Genomic DNA, 22891 nt, shown 5'->3' with positions numbered 1-22891 from the left:
CGTTTGACGAGGCCATGCGTCGTCAAACGCTCAAGCAGAGATGGCGGAGAGAGAAGGGAGGAACGTGCACACGCACCGACAACATACTCGACGGACGCGCAGATGCGCCCAGGGTCCGCGAAAAGGAATAGTGAGAGGAGTGGGGAGATGGGGGCAGGAAGGGAGCGTGCAAGAGACGCGGGTAATCCACAAACGCAACAAATGGAGGGCATAAGGGCTCCGCAATGCCGAGCGTCGGCGGGGGAGGGCGTCCCCAGCGGCGGCGCGAGCGAGCTGCTGAGCCGCCTCGCTGGTCTCTGCGTCCTCGTGTCGTGCGTCGGCGCCGCTGCAGTGTAACGAGGGCAGGAGAAGGAGAGTGGAAGAGAAGGTTGATGCCGACCTCGTCGCCGCTTGTGGTTTGCGTTCATTTCTTCAGCCTCGCGAAGCTCGCGCTGACATGCGTGGATACACGCATGGAGGTGCAGACTGCAGCACTGCTGTCGTGAGAAACACAGGCACATGTACAGAAACACAGCAGCAAGAAAAAAAAAAACACAAGAGGCCTCGTCCCCATCGCGCATGCAAAATGCGCTACCAGTGCGGTGCCCACCGCCGCCACGTGTGAGGGCATAAGCCATCGACTCCGAGCAGGTTCTCCTCATCCGTGGCCGCCGTGATCATAGCAGCAGCCAAGTCAAACGCAGACGTCGGGCGCGGGGCGCTGTCGTCGTCGTCGTCGGCCGCATTCGACAGCGGCGACGGCAGAGCCCTGCCCACCTTTGCCCCCGTCGCACCGTGGCTCGCGGCTGACGGCTTTGTCTCCACGGCGTTGCCGTCGTCTCCGTCCCGGGACGGACTTGTCGGCGTCACGTGCAGCCACTGCGCTTCCGTAGCCTCCCGCTGGCTGCGTAGCAAGCGCAGCATGGTTGCCCGCCCGCGGCGCTCAGCCTCTTCGTGCAGGGCGAACAGCGCATCGTATGATAGCTTCAATCGGAAGGAGCTAGAGTCAAAGCAGCGCGGCGGCAGAGGCCGCGTTGAAGCATCGGCGGCATCGTCGAGCGGCGAGTTCGGATGGCGCGGCGCCACGCCACGCGCAGGGGGAGCACCGAAAGCGGAAGAGGGCGCGGTGGAGGCCACGGTCGCGGGGACGCTGACCAGATACTCGAGCGGCGGGGGGGCCTCGCGCTGCCTCTTTGTCGATGCAACAGCGACCTTTGTTCCGGCACGTCGTGGCGCCGCTGCAGTGCTCGGCTCTGGGGCGTCTTCCAGGGCGGCACCGGCGTTCACCGATCCCGATGTGGATGCACGGTTGCCCTCTGGTCGCAGTGCTGCACGACGACTCGGCAAAGCAGCACTCAAGTCGCCGCTCGCGTTTACAGAGAAATCCGACGATCTGCACGTCGACAGCGGCGTGTCTGTCGAGGAGGTGTGCAACGAGGGCGAAGGGGCTGCATGAGGTGCCGCCGCAGCGTGCGCGAACGCCGTCACGCAGTCGACTCCGTAGGTGGCAATGCCGGTCAAATCGCGCACGTACTGAAATATCTCGTAGAGTACGGAACTGGCGTGGTACTGGAAGGCGGCGTGGGCGCTCTGCAAGGGGAGGCCAGCCACCAGCACCGGGGTCAAGCGGAACAGCGTTGCATCATGCGTCGGGAACGGGCTCACGATAAGGGGGGCGATGTCAGCTGCGCACATCGCTGCTTCTTTCGCGCACGCGCCGCGACTCTGCCGTGGCGGCGACTGAAGGCAGTACCGCCCCAGGGCATGCACCGCGACATGGCCATCGTATGTGTTCACGAGCACCGTGCCACACTCGCGCGTGTGTACGTCAAGGAGGTACTCCATGACGCTCCACTCGGACAGCTCCTTCGCATACGTGCGGCGCGCCTCGAGCCAGTGACTCGCATTGCTGCTGTCGGCGCTGAATGCGTCGTTCAAGGCAAACCTGCAGCGAGCGCTCTCCAAGCGGAAAAGAGCGAGCCGGCAAGCCTGCAGCTCACGCGCCGAGAGGGGAGTGGCTTGTGTGGCAGTGAAGGCCTGTCGGTGACCGTAATGCCGCTTCTTCGTGTTGAGGACCGGCGACACGGCAGGCGACAGCGGCGACGATGAAGACGAGGGCGTCGATGATTCCTTCGTCAAGTTGTCCTCGCCGCCTGCGGCAACGGCTGAAACAGCTGCCAGGACATTGCGCAAGTGCGCCTCTGTGCGCGGCAGCACGGCCGCGTACGCGTAGAGGCGCTGCTGCATCGAGAACGTCTCCTCTGGCGAGCGGAAAGGCTGCGGCGCTGGCGCGGAAGAGGAGGCAGAAAAAGGCGATGTCGTCGTCGCCGTGGTGCTTGCCGTGTTGGTGAGTGCTGCCGCTCCAGTTTGCGTTGCTGGCGCTGGCGGCGACGGCGAAGGCGGCGGCGGCGGTCGGGCGGCGAGCATGCCTTGAAGGAACGTGATGAGTGGCCCAACGCAGCCGTCATCGTAGGCTGCGGCGACAAGCTGGTCAAAGCGCCCCTCGTTCATGCGGCGCCGCTGTACGAGGTCGCGGTACCTGTGTGAGCTTGTCAGTGCGGCCGCCGCCTCGTCCGTTGGCGGGGCGCTCGCCGGATAGCCGTAGGCCCAGTTGAAGGGGTAGGCGTTGTCCGCCGATACGCCAGGGCGCCGGCCCGTCTCTGCGGCAATCTGCATTGCGTCGAGGTCGAGTGCGGGGTAGGCCTCCACCGCCTCCTGCGCCGCCAAAGCCATCTCTCGGACGCGGAGGTGCACCGTGTAGTCGTCCATGAGGTGATACAGCGACGGCGGCGTGCGAGTCGCGTCAGACGACCAGGCCAGCAGCTGTGTTGCGGTGCGGAGCGCAGCAGCGGAGCTGCCACTTGACGGACCGGTGAGCAGCGCCATGTCATGTCGCCATCCCTGTGGATCGTCCGACCGCACTGACGCAGCTGTTGCTGCGCCGAGGATGAGCGGCGACGTTCTGTGCTCTGGCAGCATCGTCATGTAATCCTGCACCGCAAGAGGCAGCACAAACGGTCGCTGCAGATGTGTCAAGGGAAGGTGACTGAGGAGCAGGGAGGCGATCTGCTCCATCAAGGCGCAGGGAAGCAGGTATCGGTCTGCCCCGGAGTTTCCGCTGGCGGTTGGGGCACCCTTCGCACCAGCGCCAACCGAGGCAGCACCGCTTTTCCTCGACTGGCCCAGCTGCACGCTAGCACAGTCCGTTGCGCCGTGTGGTGGCTCACACGCGCCGAGGGCCTCTCCGCTCTTGGTAGTCGCCGCCGGGGCCGCGTGGCGGAAGCGACACACCAAGCCGTCCGACAGCATTACAAAGATGACCTCCTCGCACTGGTGGTGCGGGGCCGGTTTCAGGACGGCGTACCTTCGCACATGCATTATCGTGGGCACCGTCGCGGGTGCGAAGCTGACAGCGGACGTTGTGGTGCTATGCGCGGCCCGCTGGTCGTGTGCAGCTGTTGCGGAAGCCGGCAGGCTGGCCGCAGACGGCCGAGGCAGCCCTGCCACGCCGCCGCCTCCATCGTCCACTCGCGCACCGCAGTATCCAGCCGTCCGTGTGGCAGGCGCAGTGGAAGCAGGTGAGGTCGGCCCGGCTGATTGGCCGCCGTGCGGACGGCCAAGAGTAGCTGCATCCGGCCCGGGTCCGACGCCGCCGGAGTGGGCTTTTCCGGCCCTCGCACCTTCATCACCGCCGGTGTTGTTGTGAGCGCTGCTACCGCCAGCGTCCCCTGCCGTCATCCCCACCCCAAACACGCTGGGAAGCAGCCACAGTGGCGCCGGCAAGGGACAGAAGCCGTCCAAGAGCAGCTCCATCTCTCCGTGCATGCCGCCGGCGTCGTCGATGGCGACGAAGCCCGAGGCAGCGCCCTTGGCCCTGGTGGTCCCATGCGACGCAGCTCCACTAGACGCCGCCTCGCGTGGACGCTGTGTTGGAGGCGGTGCTCCCTCGACGACACCCGACGACGCCAACGATGCGTCCATGCCGTCCTGCCTCATCGCTGCTCTCAACGAGTTGCGCCTTTGCGAAGCCGCTTTCGGCACCTCCCACAGCCCCTGCACAAAGGTGCGCATCTGCATGGCCTCGTGGATGAGTCGCCGATGGCCAGGGCTGGCGGCTGCTATGTCGGCTAGCAGCGACGAGTAAACCTCCCGCTCCGACTCCTCCAGCGGAGACATGAGGCGGTGTGGCGCCGACACCGTATACGACGCGGTTGGGCCACCGAGCGTTGCCGCCTCACCATCGGCGGTGCCGGCGCGGGTGGGCAGCAATGGCATCGTCAGCGCCGCGCGGGGAGCTCTGCGCCCCCCTTTGTGCCACCTGCCTGTCACTTCTATGGCCGACGTCCGTGCCGCGCGCTTCGCGATCAGACCGGCATCGCTGGTGTCGCCCTCTGCCATCCCCGGGTGCTCCAACAGCGACGGCGCCTCGGTGGAGTTGGAGCAGCTGACGCCACTGACGTGCTCGTCGCCGTCCTCGCCCTCAAACACGCGCGCGGAAGGTTTGAGTCCCTTCCGCTGCTGCTGTCGCCGCCCACCCTCCTGCCCTCCACTCCCCGCAGCAACAAAAGTGCTGGTGAGGTGACGCGAAGCTGTCGCCGCAGGCGCCTCCTCAGCAGTGGAAGCTCTGTGATAGCGAGGGTGGCCGGCCGGCTGCGCAAGCATCGTCCCATACCCATGCTCAAACATTGCAATGAGGGGGAACACCAGCTGGCGCAGCATGTCGCGCGACTGCACGCACATGTCCCGCAATGCCGCGTACAGGCTGTGGTGACGGGTAGCGGCCGCAAGCAGGAACGGAGCGACGGCAGCCCACTGCAGGTACGAGGCGGCAGAAAAGTCGAGGCAGGCAAAGCCACCCTGTTGCTCGGTAACGGCGGCAGCAGCGGCCGGCTGCGGCTGCGAGGCCGAATGTGGAGAAGGCTGCACTGTGGTGTCGGCACTGTTCTCGATGGTCGTCGGGTCCCTACTGTTCTCCGTCTCCGTCCCCTCTGTCGTCCCAGCTTCACACGCTCCCGCGCGAGGCTGCTCTGTGCGCTGGCTCGCAGACAACGACCGTGGAGTCGTGAACGCGCTACACGTGCGACCGCCACCGCCGGTGCCGCTTGCCGCCACCGCCTCCTCCGCGTCGTTCGCAGTCTCGCTGCCGGCTCCCAAAGAGGACGGCCGCGGCGCCGGCGAAGATGCAGAGAACGGAGCAGGCGACAGGCTGGGAGTCACCACCACCGCTGCGGCGGCGGCCGCCGCTGTTGTTGCTTCAGTGGCGCTGGCTGCAGCAGCCCGCGCGTCGTCCTGCACAATGACCTCGCACGTGACTGCCAAGTGCAGCGCCTTTAAGAGCAGGTGGGCCGATGGCAACGCCGTTCGTGCATGCCCGTGGCGACGCAGCATCGTGGCAGGGAAGGGGCCGATACCGCGGCTGAAGACCGACTCTGACTGGCTGCGCCAGAGCTGCGCTGCACGCTGCAGACCGTGAATCGCCTTGGCCGACTGTGCCAGGAAGTTCTGCTTCGTCTCCTCGTCCCCTGTCGACCTCCACTCCGCGTGAATGGCCATACAGACATCAAACAAGACGAGCCCGAACTCTCTCCATACGGATGGCACGTAGCAGGTGACCGCGACAGCTTGCTCGAGCAGGTAGTACTCAGCAAACATCGCTGTCTTCCCTGTAACGCTTTCGAGCGAGAGAATGCCTTCCTCCTTCGCCTCCACGGGCTCCTCCATCGCGGTAGCGGCCGCCTCGTCCATCTTGGCGCGCCGCTCCCGCGCCGGTGAAGTGTCACTTCTGCCCACGCGCCCGCTCTCTGCAGAGTCATGACGACAGCTTGCACCGTCACCGGTGCAGTTCGTTGCGGCTGCTGTTGAGCCAGCGCCGCTCCGGGCGGACAACGGAGCCGCAGTCGTAGCTGGAAAGTCGCTGGGCTGGTGCGTGATGGACGAGCTGGCCGGCGAATGGGAATCTGTGCGGGTGGCCTTCTCGTCCTCTACGACATCCGTAGCGACACGGCGAAGCGTCCTATCAACGTCCATGGGAAGTGAGAACATGTTGGTGGGGTGCCGCACCGCGTCCGAAGTCCACGACGGTGTCGAGTTGGACACTGTCGCGTCCGCGAGCGGCGCAGACGCGCCCGACGTGGCCGAAGTGACAGCAACCGGTGAGGGCCGGTGTGCAAGCGGCGCACGATGCAGCAGCACATGGGCCAGGCGACGCCTGCATGCGACATTGAGAAGCAGTAGATCCACCTGGTAGTGCGACAGCGACGGGCCGAGCTCCTGTGCGGTGAGCATGGAACCACGCGGGGCAGCAGCATCCATCGCAAGCTGGTTCCGCAACGGCCACGACGACAACGCAGCTGCGGCAGACGGTGACGCCGAAAATGAGGAGGTTGGCGATACCGCACTCATCCGCCGCGTAGCGGCGCGGCGCGCCAGCCACAGGTCGTTCCGCAGCGCTGTCTGCACACAGGCGTACACTTCGCGCAGGTCCTCCTCGCTAGACAAGTTGCGAATCAGACGGCGCAGCATCTCGAGATTCAGCTGCTGCTTGAACTCCATCGCCGTGGCCGTAAAAGACGTGGCGACGACAGGCAGATGGGCGTAATGGTGCAGCACTTGCACAGCGCGCATGGGCTGGCCCGCCTTCTCGAGCCTCTCCCCCAAGGCGAGGACGTTGTCAAGCTGCCAGGTGACAGGGGCGATGGCGCTGCGGACGGCAATGATCATGAAGAGCTGCAGGATCGTGGTGGTGGCTGAAACCGGCCGGCACGTGATGTTGCGCAGACGCCGCACCGTCACCTCGGGAAAGAGCTTGCCGTTGATCTCGCGATCCAGAGCTGGCAATCTCGCGCCTGACCACGCCGCGGACGTGCCACCGCTCTCCGTGCTTGTCGGCACGGCGGCCACCCCCTCCTGGGCTGCGGGCACCTGCTCAAGCGCATGCATGCCCTCCTCCAAGTCGGACAGCTGTTGGAAGATGCTGCTCCACTCAAGCTTCACGCGATCGTTATCGCTGTGGAACACAGCGTAGGAGTCACGTAGTCCGTCGCGGACGGCTGTCAAGGCCCGCTTCGCGCCGTCGTAATCGTGCGCCGCCACGAGCGCCGCGCCAACGAACACCTCCATCTGCCGCTGCAGGAGCGACTCGCGGGTGTGATCGGCCGCCCGGTGATCGACCGTGACACCCATGACGGACGGCAAGTCTGACGAGAACACTTCGTCCAGGAATTGTTGGGCGTGCCCTTCCTCTTCCACATCCTCCGCCCAGCGAGGGCTGCCTGGTGGCTGCTGCAGCCGCTGCATCTGTGGTGTCACGGCACAATTTGCAGCAGGCCCGCCCGACTTGGGCGTGTGTCCCTGCGCTTCTTGCGGCGCGCTGGCGGTCCAGGAAAGCCCACCAGCGCTTCCTCGACCAAAGGCGTAGTGGGCGGCTTCCTGCACGTAGTCCCACCGAGAAAGAGCCTGGGCAGACATCACCACATACCGCGCTGTCTCGGGACTCAGCACACACGAGCTAGCCCGCCTGCAGCCATCCCACACCACGGCCGAGCCGCTGTCGCCGTCGGACGCCTCACTGCAAGCGTCTGCAGACGGGGAAGAGCTTGCCATCGATGTGGTCGCGTCGGCAGCGCCCCTGCCCTTAACGGCCTCCCAGAGCCGCAGCACCGCCTCGAAGTCGCACAGGCAGATGTGGCAGCGCATCGCCCCGACGATCAACCGAGCAGCAGCGGCGCTTGAGTGGTGCCGAGTCGCCGTGTCCTTCGATGTTGGCCCTGGACTAAACTGTGCAGCCTCATCCTCTTCCGCTGCCGCACCGCGGCGGCTGTCACGGCGCTCGCTCAGCTGCTGTTCCTCGTACATTCGCACATACTCGAGCGCGGCTGCGCGGTGGAAGCCAAGCAGCTCCAGCGCTGACGGAGTTAGGGTGTCGATGATCGACGACGACGACTTAGCGACCGCTGCCGCCAACCTCATCACAGCTTTGCAGCTGCGACGCCGCCGTCCTGGAGAACGGGCTACCGCCCTGCCTCTGCTCCGCATCTCTGATGCCGTCGCCGCCGCCGCACTCAGCCACTGCTGAAAGCGCGGGTCTTGCACGAATAGCGTCCGCTCCAACGCGCTCGCCACGTCATCGGCAGATACCATGAGCAGTGCCGTACATCCCCAGGAGAAGAAGCGGGTCAGGTCCTGCTCCAGGTATAGGATGCGCAACGGGGGGTTGAGCGAGCGATTCGCGAGCTCCGCCACGACACTTTCCGGCAGCCACACATCCACGACTCGCGACACCACCTCTGGTGGGAAGAATGTGCGGTGGTAAAGGCGGATATCGTGTGCGACGCGGGCCACCCCGGAGGCGACCTGCTGCGGCACAGGAGCGCTAGGATCGGTGTGGAAGGCGTAGAAGTCGCGCAGCGCCCGAAGCCACGCGACGAGCTCGGCCACGGTGCAGGACGGAAGCGTTGACAAGAGAGCCAAGGGCAGCAGCTCCGAGTACGAGAAGGCGATGTGGTGCTGCCGCGCAAAGGGCTCGCAGGCCTGAATGCAGTAGTCCGGACTGCATTGCAACAAGTAAAGACAGAACTGCTCCCACCACGAGCGCCAGCCGTGCCCGGAAATAGATCGATGAAGCTCGAAGTAAGCAATGAGCGAGTTATTGTGCGCCACCTCGCCGGCCTCGTGCGCCGATGCAAAAGCTGCACACGCTTCCGACATCTCTCTCGCCACACACGGCGACGTCGCTGCTTCCTTCCCAAGCCTACCAGAAGCAGCTTCCGCAGCCGGAGAGGTTGAGCCGTCGTGGTCCATCTGCGTAGCTGCAGATGGCGACTGCACGGCCGATGTGAAGATGCGCGTCTCTGCTCTCAGCGGCGGAGTACCTGTCGCCGTGGTCGACGTCGAACGCACCGCGCCGGCTGCGGCTGTCCAAGTCGCAGCCGAGGTGGCGCTCGCCTCGGGAGAGAGAAGCGCGGGAGGCGGCTGCTTCTGCGCGTGCTGCACCGGCGGCGGCTGGAGCTGGTACCCGCTCAAGTCGTTGCCTGAGCCGCCGCGGCTCCGCATAGTTGCCGTGGCTGGCGTCATTGTCCCACACGACAGGTGGTGATGCAGAGGCGGATGGGAGACGAGGGGCGACAGTCGCCGACATGCTTGCTGCTGCACCGCTGCGGCATCATGGGGGGCCACAGTGAAAGAAAGGGTAGCGCCACCGACACCACCACCAGCCGGCGGCATCGTAAAGCTGTTTGGAGACGCCACATCGTCGGCAGTGACAGACGCCGCGATCGACGCGAAGCGCCATCGTGGCGGTATGCCGCCGGGCCCACCAGCCGCTCCATGTGCGCCTCCACCAGCACCACCGACAGGGCTGAAGGCCAAAGCGGAAAGTCCCAGAAAGCCCCGGGGGTAGTCGACTGAGGCGGCGGTGAAAGAACCGAGTGAAAGCATCCCCGCACTGCCTGACGGTGAAGCCGCTGGCTGCTGGCCAAGGTTCACATTCGGCGAGGCCCTGCTGCTGATGGGGTAGGGGCCGTACGACTGTCCTGCCGGGAACAGCTGCGGATGGGGCAGCTGAAAGGGTCGGCATATGGGGGTCGTGAGGTGTGCCCCAGTGCCGCCACCGACCGACGCGTGCGCAGGCGGCACGGCCTCGCTGCTACCACGGCCGTAGACCGACTCCGCGTCTGCTGACGACCCCCCATCACCCGCGCCGAGCGAGGCGTGTGGGTGATGGCGATGAGGGCTGCTGTTCACGACGCCACTGCATGCACCAGCATCGCAGCCGGTTCGCCCCTCTGTGACGACGGCGCTGGTAAAAAAACTTCCAGGATAGAACGAGGAGCCACTGCCGCTTCCGCTGCGGAGGCCAGACACGCCCACGGGCGCTGAGGCATTCACGTAGTTATCCAAGGAGCCGCCGGCCCCCGCCTCGACGGGGATAGCCAGGGTGGCTATGGTGGGGCTGTGGTTATGCGTCGTTGACGGCGACGTATCTGCGCCATTGGTGCTGTGTGCCGTGATAGTGCGAGGGAGGGAGTTGGGGCCGCAGAAGGGTGTCGAGGTGGCTGTCCTGGTCGGCAACGGGTACTGCAGTTGATGGAGCTGGTTCGCATTTAGCTGCTGGTAGCTTATGTGCGGCCGGTGTGGCATCGCGCTACCACCATTGCCGCTCCTCGTGTGGTGTGCGTAGTGCGAATCCGCCCACGTGCGCCCGTTGCCGTCCTGATCCTCGTCATGGTCGGAGAAGCGCACTGTCGTGTTCATCTCAGCTGAACGCCGTCCGTCGCTGCTGCTGTCAAGGCGTTCCATGCTCGGGTACGCCGTCATGGGACGCGCCAACGCCATGTCGTTCGTGCTGTCTCCGCACACGATGGCGGTGGTGGTCAGGACCGAGCCTAGCGAGGCCGCCACGCTGTTGCCCTGGGCCCATCGAGTCGTCGCGCGTGTCCCCGATGCACCAACGAACGCTGTCGCAGCGGCAGAGGAGGGCGCGGATGTGCCTTCACCTCCCGTGATGGCAGGCGCCGGCGCGTCCTCCTCCCAACTGACGGCGCGACTGCCCATACCAGACGATCCCGACAATGCGGCACCGCCTCTCGGCGAGGCGGCGGCGTTCCTCCTCGCAGGCGCCGTTGCCACAGCTGTTTGGGCCACAGGAGAACTCAAATGACGGAGAATGATGTCGGCACTGCCCTCTCGCGTGACCTGGCCAGCGGCATCATAGAACCCGGGGCCGCGCATCACAGCCGACCGCGTCGCGGTGGTGAGCGAGGTGTCGCTCTCAGCGCCGGCGTCGCTGCCAGAGCCTGCGGTTGCAACTCGCTGCTGCTGTTGCTCAGCCCACTTAACCGCCATCTCGTCATGCGCAGACGCGAGTGGCATGCACAAATTATAGTAGCTGGAGCATATACAGCGCACGTACGCCACCGCAACGCTGTCAGGGCCGAAGCGCTGCGCAAAGTACGTGTGCAGCGTCGTCGCGAACGCGGTCGTTGAGGGTGGGTGGTGCCACGCAGCCGACACAAGAAGACACCCGAGCAGCTGGACTTCTCCCTCGGTCTCCCAGGAGGTGTGCACCGCGTCGAAAGGAAAGTAGCGCCGCACCGTCACCGCGCGGTCGGCGCTCTGCACCCACATGCGACTGAGCGCAGCGTTGTTGAACCACAGCGCCTCACTCGCCGATCGCGGCGCTGCGTAGAAGGCGGCGAGCGAGGAGAAGGCACCGGCACCGCAGCCGCTGGCGTTGGCCGAGCCACCGCCCTCCTCGTGCTGCCGCGCACGCTGCAGATGCAGCAGCTCTCGCGCCTCGCGTAGCTTCACCTCCAGCTGTGCGCGCGCCGGCGCGGCCAGCGAGCCAACGCTGCCATCGGGACAGGTGGCAGTGCCGCTCGCCGCATCCGGCATCCAGGATAGGCCGCGGCTGCTTTCGGGCTGCGACAGCAGCGACGCGGTGCGCCGGCTCATGGCGCCCCACAAGCGCTGCAGCGCCTCTTCGTGCACGGCGCTCAGCGACTCCAAACGTGACAGCAGGTTTTTGACCAGCTTCATGGAGACAGAGGAGAGGTTGCTGTGCACCATGTACTCCAGCAGAGGCCGGCAGACACACGCGTTCAGGAAGGAGATGAGCTCCTCGTGCGGGTCCGCCATCAGATCGAAAACGGCTGACGCTGTCGTGGCGCCGGCGGCTGGCCAAAGACTCTGCAGCGATGAGCGCGTCGATGTGGCGAGCGTGGCGCTGTAGTCCGCATCGAAGCCGCTGCCCTGCTCCGTGCGGCCATCCGTCGGTCCGGCCGCTGCTGGGGGCGCTGCGGTGCGTCGCACTGCTTCGCCGCGTGGCACGTGTGACGATTTCAGGCACTCCGACAGGCTTACCGCAACGAACCGCTTTGCCAGCGGAGGCACTAGCGGCTGCAGCGATGTCAAGCACAGGGTCAAGGCTTGATAGACAAGCTTCAGCTGCTGCTCCCACGGAGCCTCCTCGGTACCGTCAGCAGCTGCCGCTCTGTGCAGGGATTGTGGTAGTTTATGCGGCTTTTTCAGCGGGCTGCTGCTGCTGTCGTTCGCATCCGCAGCGACGCTCCCATGTCGGGCAGGACTCATACGATTCGCCGAAGCCGAGAAGTTCCGCGATGTGCTGGCCGGCGCTGCTGGTGTCTCTTCACTCTCTGTAGGCGTAACAGAAGTGCCGGCGGCTGTGCCGGTGGCCGCGGCTCCTGTCGACGTGTTGGCGGCAGCAGGCGCGCTGTCTGGCACCCCCTCGTGTGCGCGACGGTGCGTCACCACCAGCGCGTCGTACTGAATCAGTGCCTCCAGTAGCGACGGGATCCACACGTCGCAGTCGTCGCGCAGCAAGTCCGGCACTGCCCAGCACAGGGCATCAAGCACCTCACAGCACTGTACAATGCCGCGCGGTGACATTGTCTTCCAGCTGCGGCGCAGAAAAACATTCAGCAGCGGGTACATCGGACCAATACGGCGACCGGCGGCAAGAACCAGGTCAAACAGTCTCCGCAGGAAGAGCTGCCGTATCGCCTCCGAGGAGTCGTTGATCTTACCTGCCTCTGCAGGCCCCACCGCCGACTGATACGCTGTCTCGACGTTGCGCCACCGTGTCTGCCGCTTCTCGAGGAGGTCGATCACGAGCGTAAGCACCGTCGGCAGGTACAGCTCCAGATGATGAATAGCCACGGTGTTGGTCAAGATGTTCATGATGGCGGCGAGGCACGTGCACAGACCTCCCTGCGTCTGGCTCATCGTCCCATTCACGTATTCAGAAACGGTGCGCATCAGCGCGCGCAGAACCGTATCGCACCACGCGCGCGCCGTGAACGGAGCGAAGCGGTCAGCCTTCTGCAACTGCGCAAGTGCCTCTGCAGCGCTGTCCGCCCTCTCATCTCTGTCGAGCCACCTTGAGCGCACTGCCCTGCCGCGACCTAGCACGCCAGCCGACGAGGAGAGCGGCGGCAAGGCGTAGCGGTTCTGCGGTCGTCGCAGTAGCGCCGGTGCGCGCGGCGCCGCTTCGGAGTCCCACGGCTCGATGCTACTGATTGTGCCCAGTAGCTGCAGCACAGCCATGGCAAACTCCGTCACAACGGATGGCTTGCGGTACAGTAGCGAGTGTAGGCGCTCGACCACCATCGGCAGGGTCTTCGATGAGGAGTGCGCCGAGCCACTGAACTGCTGCAGCAAGCTCTGCAGTGCTGCCACCGTCGCCAGCAGGCGTGCGGTGTCGCCGTCGCCGTCGATCAGCTGCTGCGCAACGAGGTCGAAAAAGGGAGCGAAGAGTGCTGACTGCTCCTCGGTGCTATCCTCCCGCAAGGCAACGAGGAAATGCAACGCCTGCAGCACCGATCCGCGCGGCGACGACCCGCTGCGCAGCACCGAAGACACAATCGACAGAAGTTGCGGCAAGTAGAGATGCGTTGATTGCTTCAGCCGAGACGCGATCTGGAACAACACAAAGAGCGCGTCCTCGTGGATGTGCCCGGGTGGTGCGACTGAAAGGGGCGCTGAGGTCGACTTTGCAGGCAAGGAAGGGGCTGCCAGCCGCGCGATGCTATTCGTCAAGTCCTCTGTGTATCGGACCAGCACCTGGCGGAGGCGGGGGAAGATAGAGGACGGGTTCAGCGGCGCCAGAGCGCAGAGCAGCTGTGCTGCTCTGCTTCGATTCGGCATATGGCTGTCCCACAGCACCGTGAACAGCTGGTGCACGAATGGCTCGTGGGGGTACAGCAGAGGATAGGTCTCCGGCGAGAGACTCTCCAGTGCGCACTTCCGAATGAGCGGCTCCGGGTCGCAGACGGCCAGCTCCACTAAGTGGTGCACCACCTCTCGCAGGGCGTTGACGTGCGTGCGTCCGTGATGCTGCACCGTGCAGATCGACATCGCCGGTGCTCGCGTTGTGGCAGCAGGCACTGCCGGCCCCGCTGCTGCTCCCTCGTCGAACCCCGACGATACACCATTGCGAAGGGCCTCTGCGGTCCGACGGGGCGGCGCATGGTACGGCACGCGCACCTGTCCAGCCTGTGTCGGCGCTGGTGTGCTAAGGGTTGTGAGGCACCGCAGCGCGGTCGTCCCGTGCACGCCGCCCTTGGCGCTGCTGCCGCTGTTCGCGGTCGTGCGCGGGTCACGCACTGGAGCGCGGGTAACGGCGGCCGTCACGATACCGTGAAACGAGGTCAGCGCCGTCGACGGGGCTGCATCGACACCACCCGCGCTGGCAGTGGGCGTGGCGGCATGGTGATGCAGCAATGTCTGATCCGTGGAGTGCCAGCAGTCCGACAGCAGCCAGCGCATGCAACACTGCACACATTCCAATCGCAGCTGTGCATCGGGGTGCCACAAGTATGGAAGGCACACCTCGAGGAAGAAGAGGGTGGTACCCTCCCAGCTGCTGTAGAAGAGGCTCATGGCGCGGAAGCAGTGGTGCTTGATGAGGCGGGTCTGAGCTGCCTGTCGGCGCCGCGCGGCCCGCACCGATGCCGCAGAGAGGCGCAGGTGCCCGACGTTTGTTGAGAAAGGGAAAAAGAGCTGGAGGTTCAGCCGGCTCCTCCACATCGGATGAGCCGCGCTCCCGGTGGCCGCGACAGCCGTGGTTGGCGCAGCCCGACGCGAGGACGGCCTCGGTAGCAATGCCTGAGACACCGCTGCTGTCGCAGCGGTCATTGGGAGAGGTCTAGGCGACAGCACTGCACCCCGAGTCGGCCCAGCTGGCTTGTTCGCAATGGCATCCTCCTCGCGAGTGCCTCGCGGCTCATCTTCGTGCCGGGCTTGCAGCGGTACTCGACGAGAGTGGTGCGTCACCCTCACGCCGTCCGCCTCTGCCTCTCGCGAAGCCGTTGTCGCCGCCGTGTTGTCGGCACCATCGTCGTCTCCGTCACTGAGCCCGTCATCTGGGGTCGCCAGTACGACGGCCATCGCCCGCACCAGCTCGGACTGGCACACGCGGGAGAGGGGCGGGTAAACGGCACAGATGCACAATGCCGTGGTGACGGATGCCATCGAGAAAGGCCGTCGCAGTCCCAGCTGCGCCAGCCGCACCACCAGTGGGTAGCACCGACGCGCACACGCGTCATCGGGCATGTTGTGCGAGAGGAGAACCAGCGCCGGCATTGCGAGGCGCTGATACATGGCCCGGGCGGTGATCAGCCGCATTCGCTGGATGACCGCCTCGCCCTCCATGGGAGTGGGAGGGGTTACGGACTGCGAGTTGCACTGCTGCTGTTGTTGCGGCGCCACAGGCAGAACCGCCGCCGCTCGGTCACCGACGTTGAAGTGTGCGGCCACCGCCGCAGAGGAGAGGGGCATGGAGAGCCACAGCTGCGGTTCCTCGACAGCGGCGTTGTGCAGCAGCAATATGTGATGAAGTAGCGGGTAGAGCCTCTGATTTATCATGCGCTCATACACAGCAGGATAGCGTTCCGCCACCGTCGTCATGAACAGAATCGCGTTCAGCAACTCTGTTCCGTCCACGAGGGCGCTGTCCTCTGCCGGCCAAGCTGAAAACGGTGAGGCGAATGGTGTAGAGGGGGTGGCGGTGGTGGCAGCAGAGGCGGTGTCGGTGGGCGCTGCCGCACGCGGTGATGATGCCGGTGGCTCAGCGCCGTTGTGGGGGGCACCCATGTCTGAGTCACGTGGCGCGACGTCAGACTCGGGAGGCGCTGACGAGGAGGGCAGAGTGGTGCCACCTGAGCTTGCGCGCGCTGTCGTTTCGGTAGGTGCGCCGCCACGACTGTTGGCGCCGAGGCGGCTACTACAATCACGCAGTCCCTGCGAGAGGGACTTCACTGATTGAATGGCACGGTTCACGAGCACTTGCGTCGCCGCCGTCACGGCGCTGGCGGGGAGCGCGTCCACGTAGTACTGGGAGAGGATTGGCACTACGCTGCTGAGGAGGATTTCTGCTTCCTTGGTCACCGCCACGGCGCTTGTATGCCTCGTTGCCGCCCTCGCGCCGTCTGCTGTGGAGGACAGTGTGGCAGGGCCGGTGGCATCCCGGCAAGGACGCACGCAGCGCTCCATCACTCGCGCCGCGGCCCACGAGGGCAAGAAGAAAGAGAGGGACGGCGTCTGCGGTACTGTTGCTGCCACGTTCGGTCGGCCATCGGCAGTACCAGTACCCATAGCGGGCCTCGGCGCCGCCATCGTGAGCCTCGCCGTATCGTTAGCGCCGCGCGCGCCCACCTGTGAGCGTGAGTCGTCAGAGACGCTGACATCCGCCGCCGCGGTGGGAAAGACGCGCGCCCTGCACAAGCCCCCCGTCGACGTCGGGATGGTAGCGGGGAGTCCACTCTGGCGGCCTGCCACCGTCGCTGACCCTACGAGACCGGCTGCGCCCTGCATGATCTCGTTCGCGCAGCCCAAGCTATGAGAGAAGGCTGCGTCTGGCGTTGCGACAGCGGCGGCGGCAGTTGCTGGCAGTCCTGCTAGTGTCACATGATCCGCACTCGTGTTATCAAACCCGTTTCTGGCCGCTGCGGCTGTGGCTACTGCGCCCTGTGCCACATGTAGCGACGGACTTACTCTTGGCCCTGGCAATGGTGGCACCGCGAGCAGTGCCGCCATGTCGGTAGACACAGCCGGCGTGGCGGCCGACACTTCATCCCGTGCCGCCCTCGTCGCTGCGCCTGAAGCCCGCACGATGGGGGGCGCCACGCCAGCCACAGGAGGTACGTACACGTTTGTCGCAGCGCTCTCCACGCTCTGCCACTCCGGATCCGCATCGGTGGCGGTGGATGCCAGCAACCTTCCGCGGCACCGCGACGCCCCGGTGCGGCTGGCGAGCGCAGAAATCGTTGTCGGAAGCATCGGCACCGGCTTCTCCGGCTCACCTGTAGAGACCCCAAAGGCCCCACTAGAAGCGCCAACGCCAGGTGGCATCGCCGTCGAGTTACCCGTCGCGGGTGACGGGTACGGCAGCGAGACTGGCTCAACAAGAGAGTCGCGACAGCCCGCCGGAACGCCGGAGCCCGCAGCTGCGACGAGGTTTTCCGGCGTCAAGAGCGGAAGGACAACACCCTCCGTGAATGGGTCAGCGTCGCCCGCTCCGGCTCCACCAGACGCAGGGCCGAAGTAGAGTGGCAGGGGTGGCTCGCCGGATGGAACGATGGAGACCTCCGTAGGGTTGGCGCCAAGTGAGGCCGCAGTTGCCGTAGCCATGCCGCTCGAATGCCGCGATGCGCGGCTCCCCGCAGAGTCCGTCTCGTCGGAGAGACCCGCAATTCGCCACGCACACAGAAACGCGCCCAGCGTGAGCGTCGACGCCGCCACGGTGGCCTCCAATGTCTGTGGCCGGCCGGCCGCACGGAGAGCGTGTGCCAGCGGTAATGTCCAGAGCGCGTCTCGGTTGGGCACAGTGCCATCGAAGGGAATGTCGCCCCACAGCGGGTCGCTGAACGCTGACGACGACTCCAGCCCCAGCGTCGTGGCCGCTGCAGGTGTGACGCTGAAGCTGCGGCGCTGTTGTCGACGCTGCGCCCACGACCCCGGACGCAACAGTGGCGAGCCGGCTGCACTGGACTGCCGAAGCGCGTGGTACGGGGACAGCATGGTGCCACGACCTCCGGCTGCGGTACCGTTCGTGACAGAGACCCGTCGCGCAACCTGGGAAGAAGGTGAGCTGCTGCTCTGTACGAGCCAGCGACTGCCGGCAGCTGCCGAGGTTGTGTAGAGGGGCACTTGTTGCTGCACACTGCCCGTCGATCGCGCAACCGCCTCCGCGTGTTCTGACAAGTCAGCTTCCATCGACTCACGGAAAATGTCCTCGAGAACTTCAACAAGCAGCGGCGGCGACGGGTGTCTATTGGCGGCCATGGTGCGCGCTGACGCCATGCGTCGAGGTAGATCGAAAGCCGGCGGCGCAGAAAACAAACTAGGCGTGCCACCGATTGCATCTTTTGTCGCGCTAGCAGCCTCAGCCGCGTCGCTGCGGCCGTCAACGGCGGCAGCGATGGCCAGCGCTGGTGACGGCGACGGCACCGATGTTGAATGGGCGAGGCGCCGTGCTGCGCGCTTCACAGAAACCCACATCGACTTTGCGACGGCGCGATACGAGAAAGCTGGCGCCTGTGGAGCCGGTGACGCTGGTGTGACGACTCTCGTTCGCATTGCCGACTGGCTGCTCTCGGTTGGGTCGCGAGAGAGAGAGGCGGACGCCGCCGCCGAGGCCGCATCAGCCCCAGGCACGCGATGCGGCGGCAATGGCGCCGCCGCGGTGTCCGCCGTGTCGTCCGAAGCCGCTTTTCCGATGCTAGGTGTAGCCCGAGAAAGGGACGGGCTTCGGGCAGCTCCTGATCCTGGTGCCCCGCTTCCCCGTACGCCGACACCAGCACCGACAGCAGCAGCAGGCACATCCAAAGTGCGAAGAGGAAGCATCACGGCTTCAGAGTCCACGCTCTTGCCGGCGTTGCTTGCTGCGTTTGAGTACAGGGAGTGCGCGGCTTTCACCGCCGCCGCCGTGGCGTTGGCATTGCCGGAGCTGCTGTTGCTCGCCTCAGCACCGCCACGATGGCCCACATCCACCGAAACCTCGTCCCCACCAGAGAACGCAGCGACGAGTGGAGAGAGGCCGAGTTGCGGCTGCGGCTGCGGGCCTGCGAAGAAGACGTTCACGGCGTTGGCGACGACGTTCTGCACCGGCAGCGTCATGTGCAGCTCCAATGCCACCGTGAACAGGTCCTGCATGGCGTTGGCGGCGAGGTCGCGCAAAACCCGTCGTGGTGGCAACAGAGTGTCGTCAATGGTGTAGAACTCCATCAGTATCAGCCAAACCGCGAGCAGGAAGGTGGGCAAGCGGCCCTGCAGCAGGGACCGGTGCTGCAGCAGCACCGCCGCCGTGCGACTGCAAAGAGTACTGTTTTCCATAGCAAGCGCCAACACCGCACGCAGCATGAGCAACCCTGACACGTACTCGGCGTACGTGCGCCCATGGCATAGGTACGTCTCGATCAGCGCCAGCAGCTCCAGTGTCATGTGCGTGCAGTCCGCTGCCCCAGCTCCGACGCTCGGCCGGTACAGGGAGCGCCACGCATCCATCGCCAGCATGACGATGCCGAAGCGCGGGGACGGCAGGAAGAAGCGAATCTGGTTGAAGAATGCAAGTACGCGGTCGCTGTCCGTCGTGCCAGAGAAGCGGTAAGGGGCGGTGGCCATTATAAAGTGCAGCGCCACCTCCCGCTCGCCACGCGCGATGAAGGATTGAATGGTCTGCTGGATGTGATGCAGCGGCGCCACTCTGGAGACAAGCCCTGCCCCTGCGGCTGCGTCGCCTATTGTGGCCGACGTGGTGGTCACCGCAGACGTCGGCGACGACGAAGGCAGTGGGGAGACCGCCGGCACGGGCGCAGCGGCGCCCCCTGGTGTAGAGGTTGTGGGGACCGACACAGGCGACGCGATCGTCACTGCCGCTCTCTCTTCCATAGAGCACGAAGGAAGCGAAGGAAACACCGACGTGTCGAGGCACATGCTTCCGCCCCTGCTCAGCCAGCCGGGGCTCGCAGCTGGAGTTGTCGCCGTCGACGCTGCGCCGATGCTCCCGGAGAGGTTCATGGTGGCTGGCCATGCACCGCCACGACCTCCAGCGCCGTAGTACCCCATGCCAATGAAGGTGACGGAGTCGTGGCAACCCTCTGCGACGTAGGCCGCAGCCCCTGGAGCGGCTGCTGACAAGCCCGCCGAAGACCCCTCGGAGCGTCGGCCACGAGGGTGACCCATGTTTGCGGCGCCGCCGCTGCCGACACTCGTCGACACCGCGACATTGGCAACCTCATCGCTGGCGCTGACCGCATCGGTACTGCCCTGCTGCTGGTCACGGTGCTGCTGCTGCTGAAGCACGTCGGCCGAAATCGCGTCGAGCCCGGCGCGATACCGCACCGGTAGCTGCTCATAAGACCGCTGCGCGCAGTGAACGGGCAGGGTCCGGTAGTTGGCGAACACGTTGTAGCGCACGGCGAGACAGAAGCCCTCCAGGTCAATTGGCGGCGCGGAGGCCATCGCAGCATCGGCGGCGGCAGTGCGCCCCTCTGACGCGCTATCCGCCCTTTGCAACGCTGCAGTGGCGGCCGACGAGGCAGCCGCGGCCGAGGCAGAGCCGCCTGACTTCGTTGCGTCAAGAGACCTGCGCGACCTGCCGCTACGCTGCTGGGCAGTGGAGTGATTGCTTGCCGCCGCATCGCCGCTGCTGGTGCAGCTCAAGTACACTCCGCTACTGCCGGTGTCGCACAGCGGCCTCGTCAGAGCTGTCAGATACAACGAGGAGGCAGTTGCAGCTAACGGGGAAGTGGGCGAGCCCGTGTCAACGCTGCCTGTGTTCGCCGATCTCATCGTCGCTGCTGCGGCCTCCTCCTCGCCTCTTGAATGGAGTTGCGGGCCGAGGGAGGCGGCACGAGAGCGGTCACGCCCCTGCACAGCAGCCCCAACATCGTCGCCGACCACCGCGCCTTTCATCGCGTTTCTCGTGGCATCACTCGCAGACACGAGCGTAGAAGGGTATGCGCGGCGGTGGCCCATCGTGCTCTGCGCGCCACTGCTCGGCATCATGAGCGCGTGCAGGGACTTGCTCTGTGAAGCGCTAAGCACATAGTCACGCTGAAGAACAACCGCGCGACTGAGCCCCTTGGTCGGCACCGAGAGGTCCTCTGCCGACGCGTGCTCGACAGCCTCCACAGCGGATGCGACTTCGTCAACGCGACGGCGGTTCAGCAGTTCAGCAACATACCGCAGCACCTCCTCATCCTCGACGAAGTGTATCAACGGTGGCACTAGAAGGTCGCCGTCTGCCTCGGTTACCAGCGTCCTCGCGGAATCCTCCAATGTGGAGTGCAGACCTCCTTGGCCACCGACGCCGTCACCGCCTCGCCCGCTCGCTCCGGCCGAGATGCCCTCGGTGCTGCGGTCGTGGCCCACGGCGGTGCCAGCAGGGCCCCAGCGGCTTGAAGGCGAAAGCTTCCCTGTCGGCGACATGGGCACAGTCGCGCTGTGCAGAGTGCTGTGGTGGCCAGCGGCGCCGATGCGCGGCGAAGTGTGTCGCGACCCGACCAGGCCTGCCACCCCGCTCGCCGCCTCCTTCCCAGCCACTCCAGCTCCCGCGCTCGCAGGCCAGGCGCGTGCGTCGGCACTCCACGTTGGCAACGACGGCAATGCCGCCTCGATGCCCACGACATCTGCGCCGGCCCCCGCGCTCGGCAGCACCGGTGAGGATGGGGAGCCAAGGCTGCTGTCTTCGAGAGCTCGCCTCGCCTTGGTGAGGGCAGTCCAACTTCGAGGCCCGCCGCCGCTGCTACGAGGTGAGACCGAAAAGGTCGGCCATCGCGTGATCACCGATGACGTAGGTGAAGCAGGCGACAGAAGCGGCGTCAAGGCGACGGTGGAGGAAGCTGAAGAGGAGGGCCGCCCAGTCGCACCTGCTGCGTAGATGTGACCCCCTCCGCTGGCTATGCCGCCGCGACGCATGGCTGCCATCAGCCTGGACCCGTCCAGTGGACCGCCAGTGGTGCGATGGCCGGTTGCGCCCCCCATGGCCAGCGTGGTGGAGCTCGTCAGCTCCTGCGCTGGCCGCATGGTGCCATACGTCGGCTCATCCTGTGCAGCTGGGAGGTTGAAGAAGTGGGTCGTTATGTGCGCAAGGCGCGACGGCATGATGGCGAGCGATCGGCAGTTGACGGTGCTGAGGAAAGCGTCCTGCCGTTGACCACCATACGCGAGACGCGCAGCACTGTGAAAGGGCTGCTCACGCGCACTCTTCACAGTGCTCCGCAGGAGAAGATAACGGCGACGACGGTGTGCGGCGGGTCCAACAACAGCGGCTGAGTCGTGAGGACGCCAAGACAAGGGAGAGCGAAGCAAACTAAGAAAACGCTATCAAAGGGCAAAACACACACACAGGCACAGGCACACGTCCGTGCATGCGCACACTGGATGGTCCCGTCAGCTGAGAAGCACGGCAAGAAAATGAAGGAAAGACATACAAGACCACGACCAAGAGGAGCTGGAAAGAAGATCAACACCGCGTAAAACAAAGAGCAGCAACAGAGGGAGATACGCACACACAGTGAGTCGTAGCGGGCAGTCGACACAGCACCGACAGGGAAGGTGCTGACAACAACAGGAAAGGTCACAATGCGATATCGTTATATGGATGAGAGTCCGTGCCCTGGCAACGCAGTAGGTGATCGCCTGCTTAGAGGTCTTCCTCTATGGGGTTATGTGAAGTGTACACCCTCTTCGAGTCCGTGTGCACACTGACGCCTTGTTATTATTCATGGACAGGCGCGTGTGATTGCCTTAGGCCGACGAGACGCCCTGCTGAAATCGCAGACGCGCGCGCGACCACTCGTTGAGGGCTCACACTCCCAGAGACGAATAGGTGAATAGGTATGATGATGTCGCCAAGGCAGCCCTGCTACGAGACACGGGGAAAGCCAAAGAGGTGGTCGGTATTAGAAAGTAGACGGCTGACGCGAGGAGCGTTTTGCTCAACTTGTGCGCAGACATGACGCATGTTGTAATGATTCGCGCGTGTGTGTGTGTGCGCGCGCGTGCGTGTGTGTGTCGAAGGGGAACCGCGTCGGAGTGGGCACAGAGGAGGACGAAGGCGGCGAAAATAAGAATGAAGGCAGCGAGGACATCGCAAACGTTCCTGGAAAGAAGGTGGTGCAGCCGCAGCAGACGTAGCAGCACCAGTCGCGGCACGCTGTTCCACACGACAGCGTGCGCTTCTTCTGTTTTTCTTGTGTTTCCTGTCCCTCCATCATCCACCCGCCTCGCCGGAAGCGGCGTGGGAAGGCCATCGATAGAGGAAGAGGGGAGAAGGACGTGGCCATCACACCATCGCGGCACTGATCATGCGCCCTGGTCTGTATCGCTTTGAGTGCTGTCGTCTTCTGTCGATGAAAAGGGGCACGCGTCCGCCCTCGCAGCCGTGCACATC

At 65.2% G+C, this 22891-nt stretch overlaps 1 protein-coding gene across 1 annotated transcript; it reads right to left on the bottom strand.

The window, feature by feature from the left end:
* Nucleotides 1–570: 570 nt before the first annotated feature.
* On the bottom strand, nucleotides 571–21600 carry LDBPK_171090 (hypothetical protein, conserved; the record flags this gene model as incomplete). Its single annotated transcript, XM_003859915.1, has 1 exon — nucleotides 571–21600. One exon carries the CDS (start codon nucleotides 21598–21600, stop codon nucleotides 571–573), a length of 21030 nt encoding a protein of 7009 aa, XP_003859963.1.
* Nucleotides 21601–22891: the final 1291 nt, after the last annotated feature.

Source organism: Leishmania donovani, chromosome 17, assembly GCF_000227135.1.
Source record: "Leishmania donovani BPK282A1 complete genome, chromosome 17".
In the NCBI taxonomy this organism is placed as follows: Eukaryota; Euglenozoa; class Kinetoplastea; order Trypanosomatida; family Trypanosomatidae; genus Leishmania; species Leishmania donovani.
This window is presented reverse-complemented; position numbering and strand designations above follow the sequence as displayed.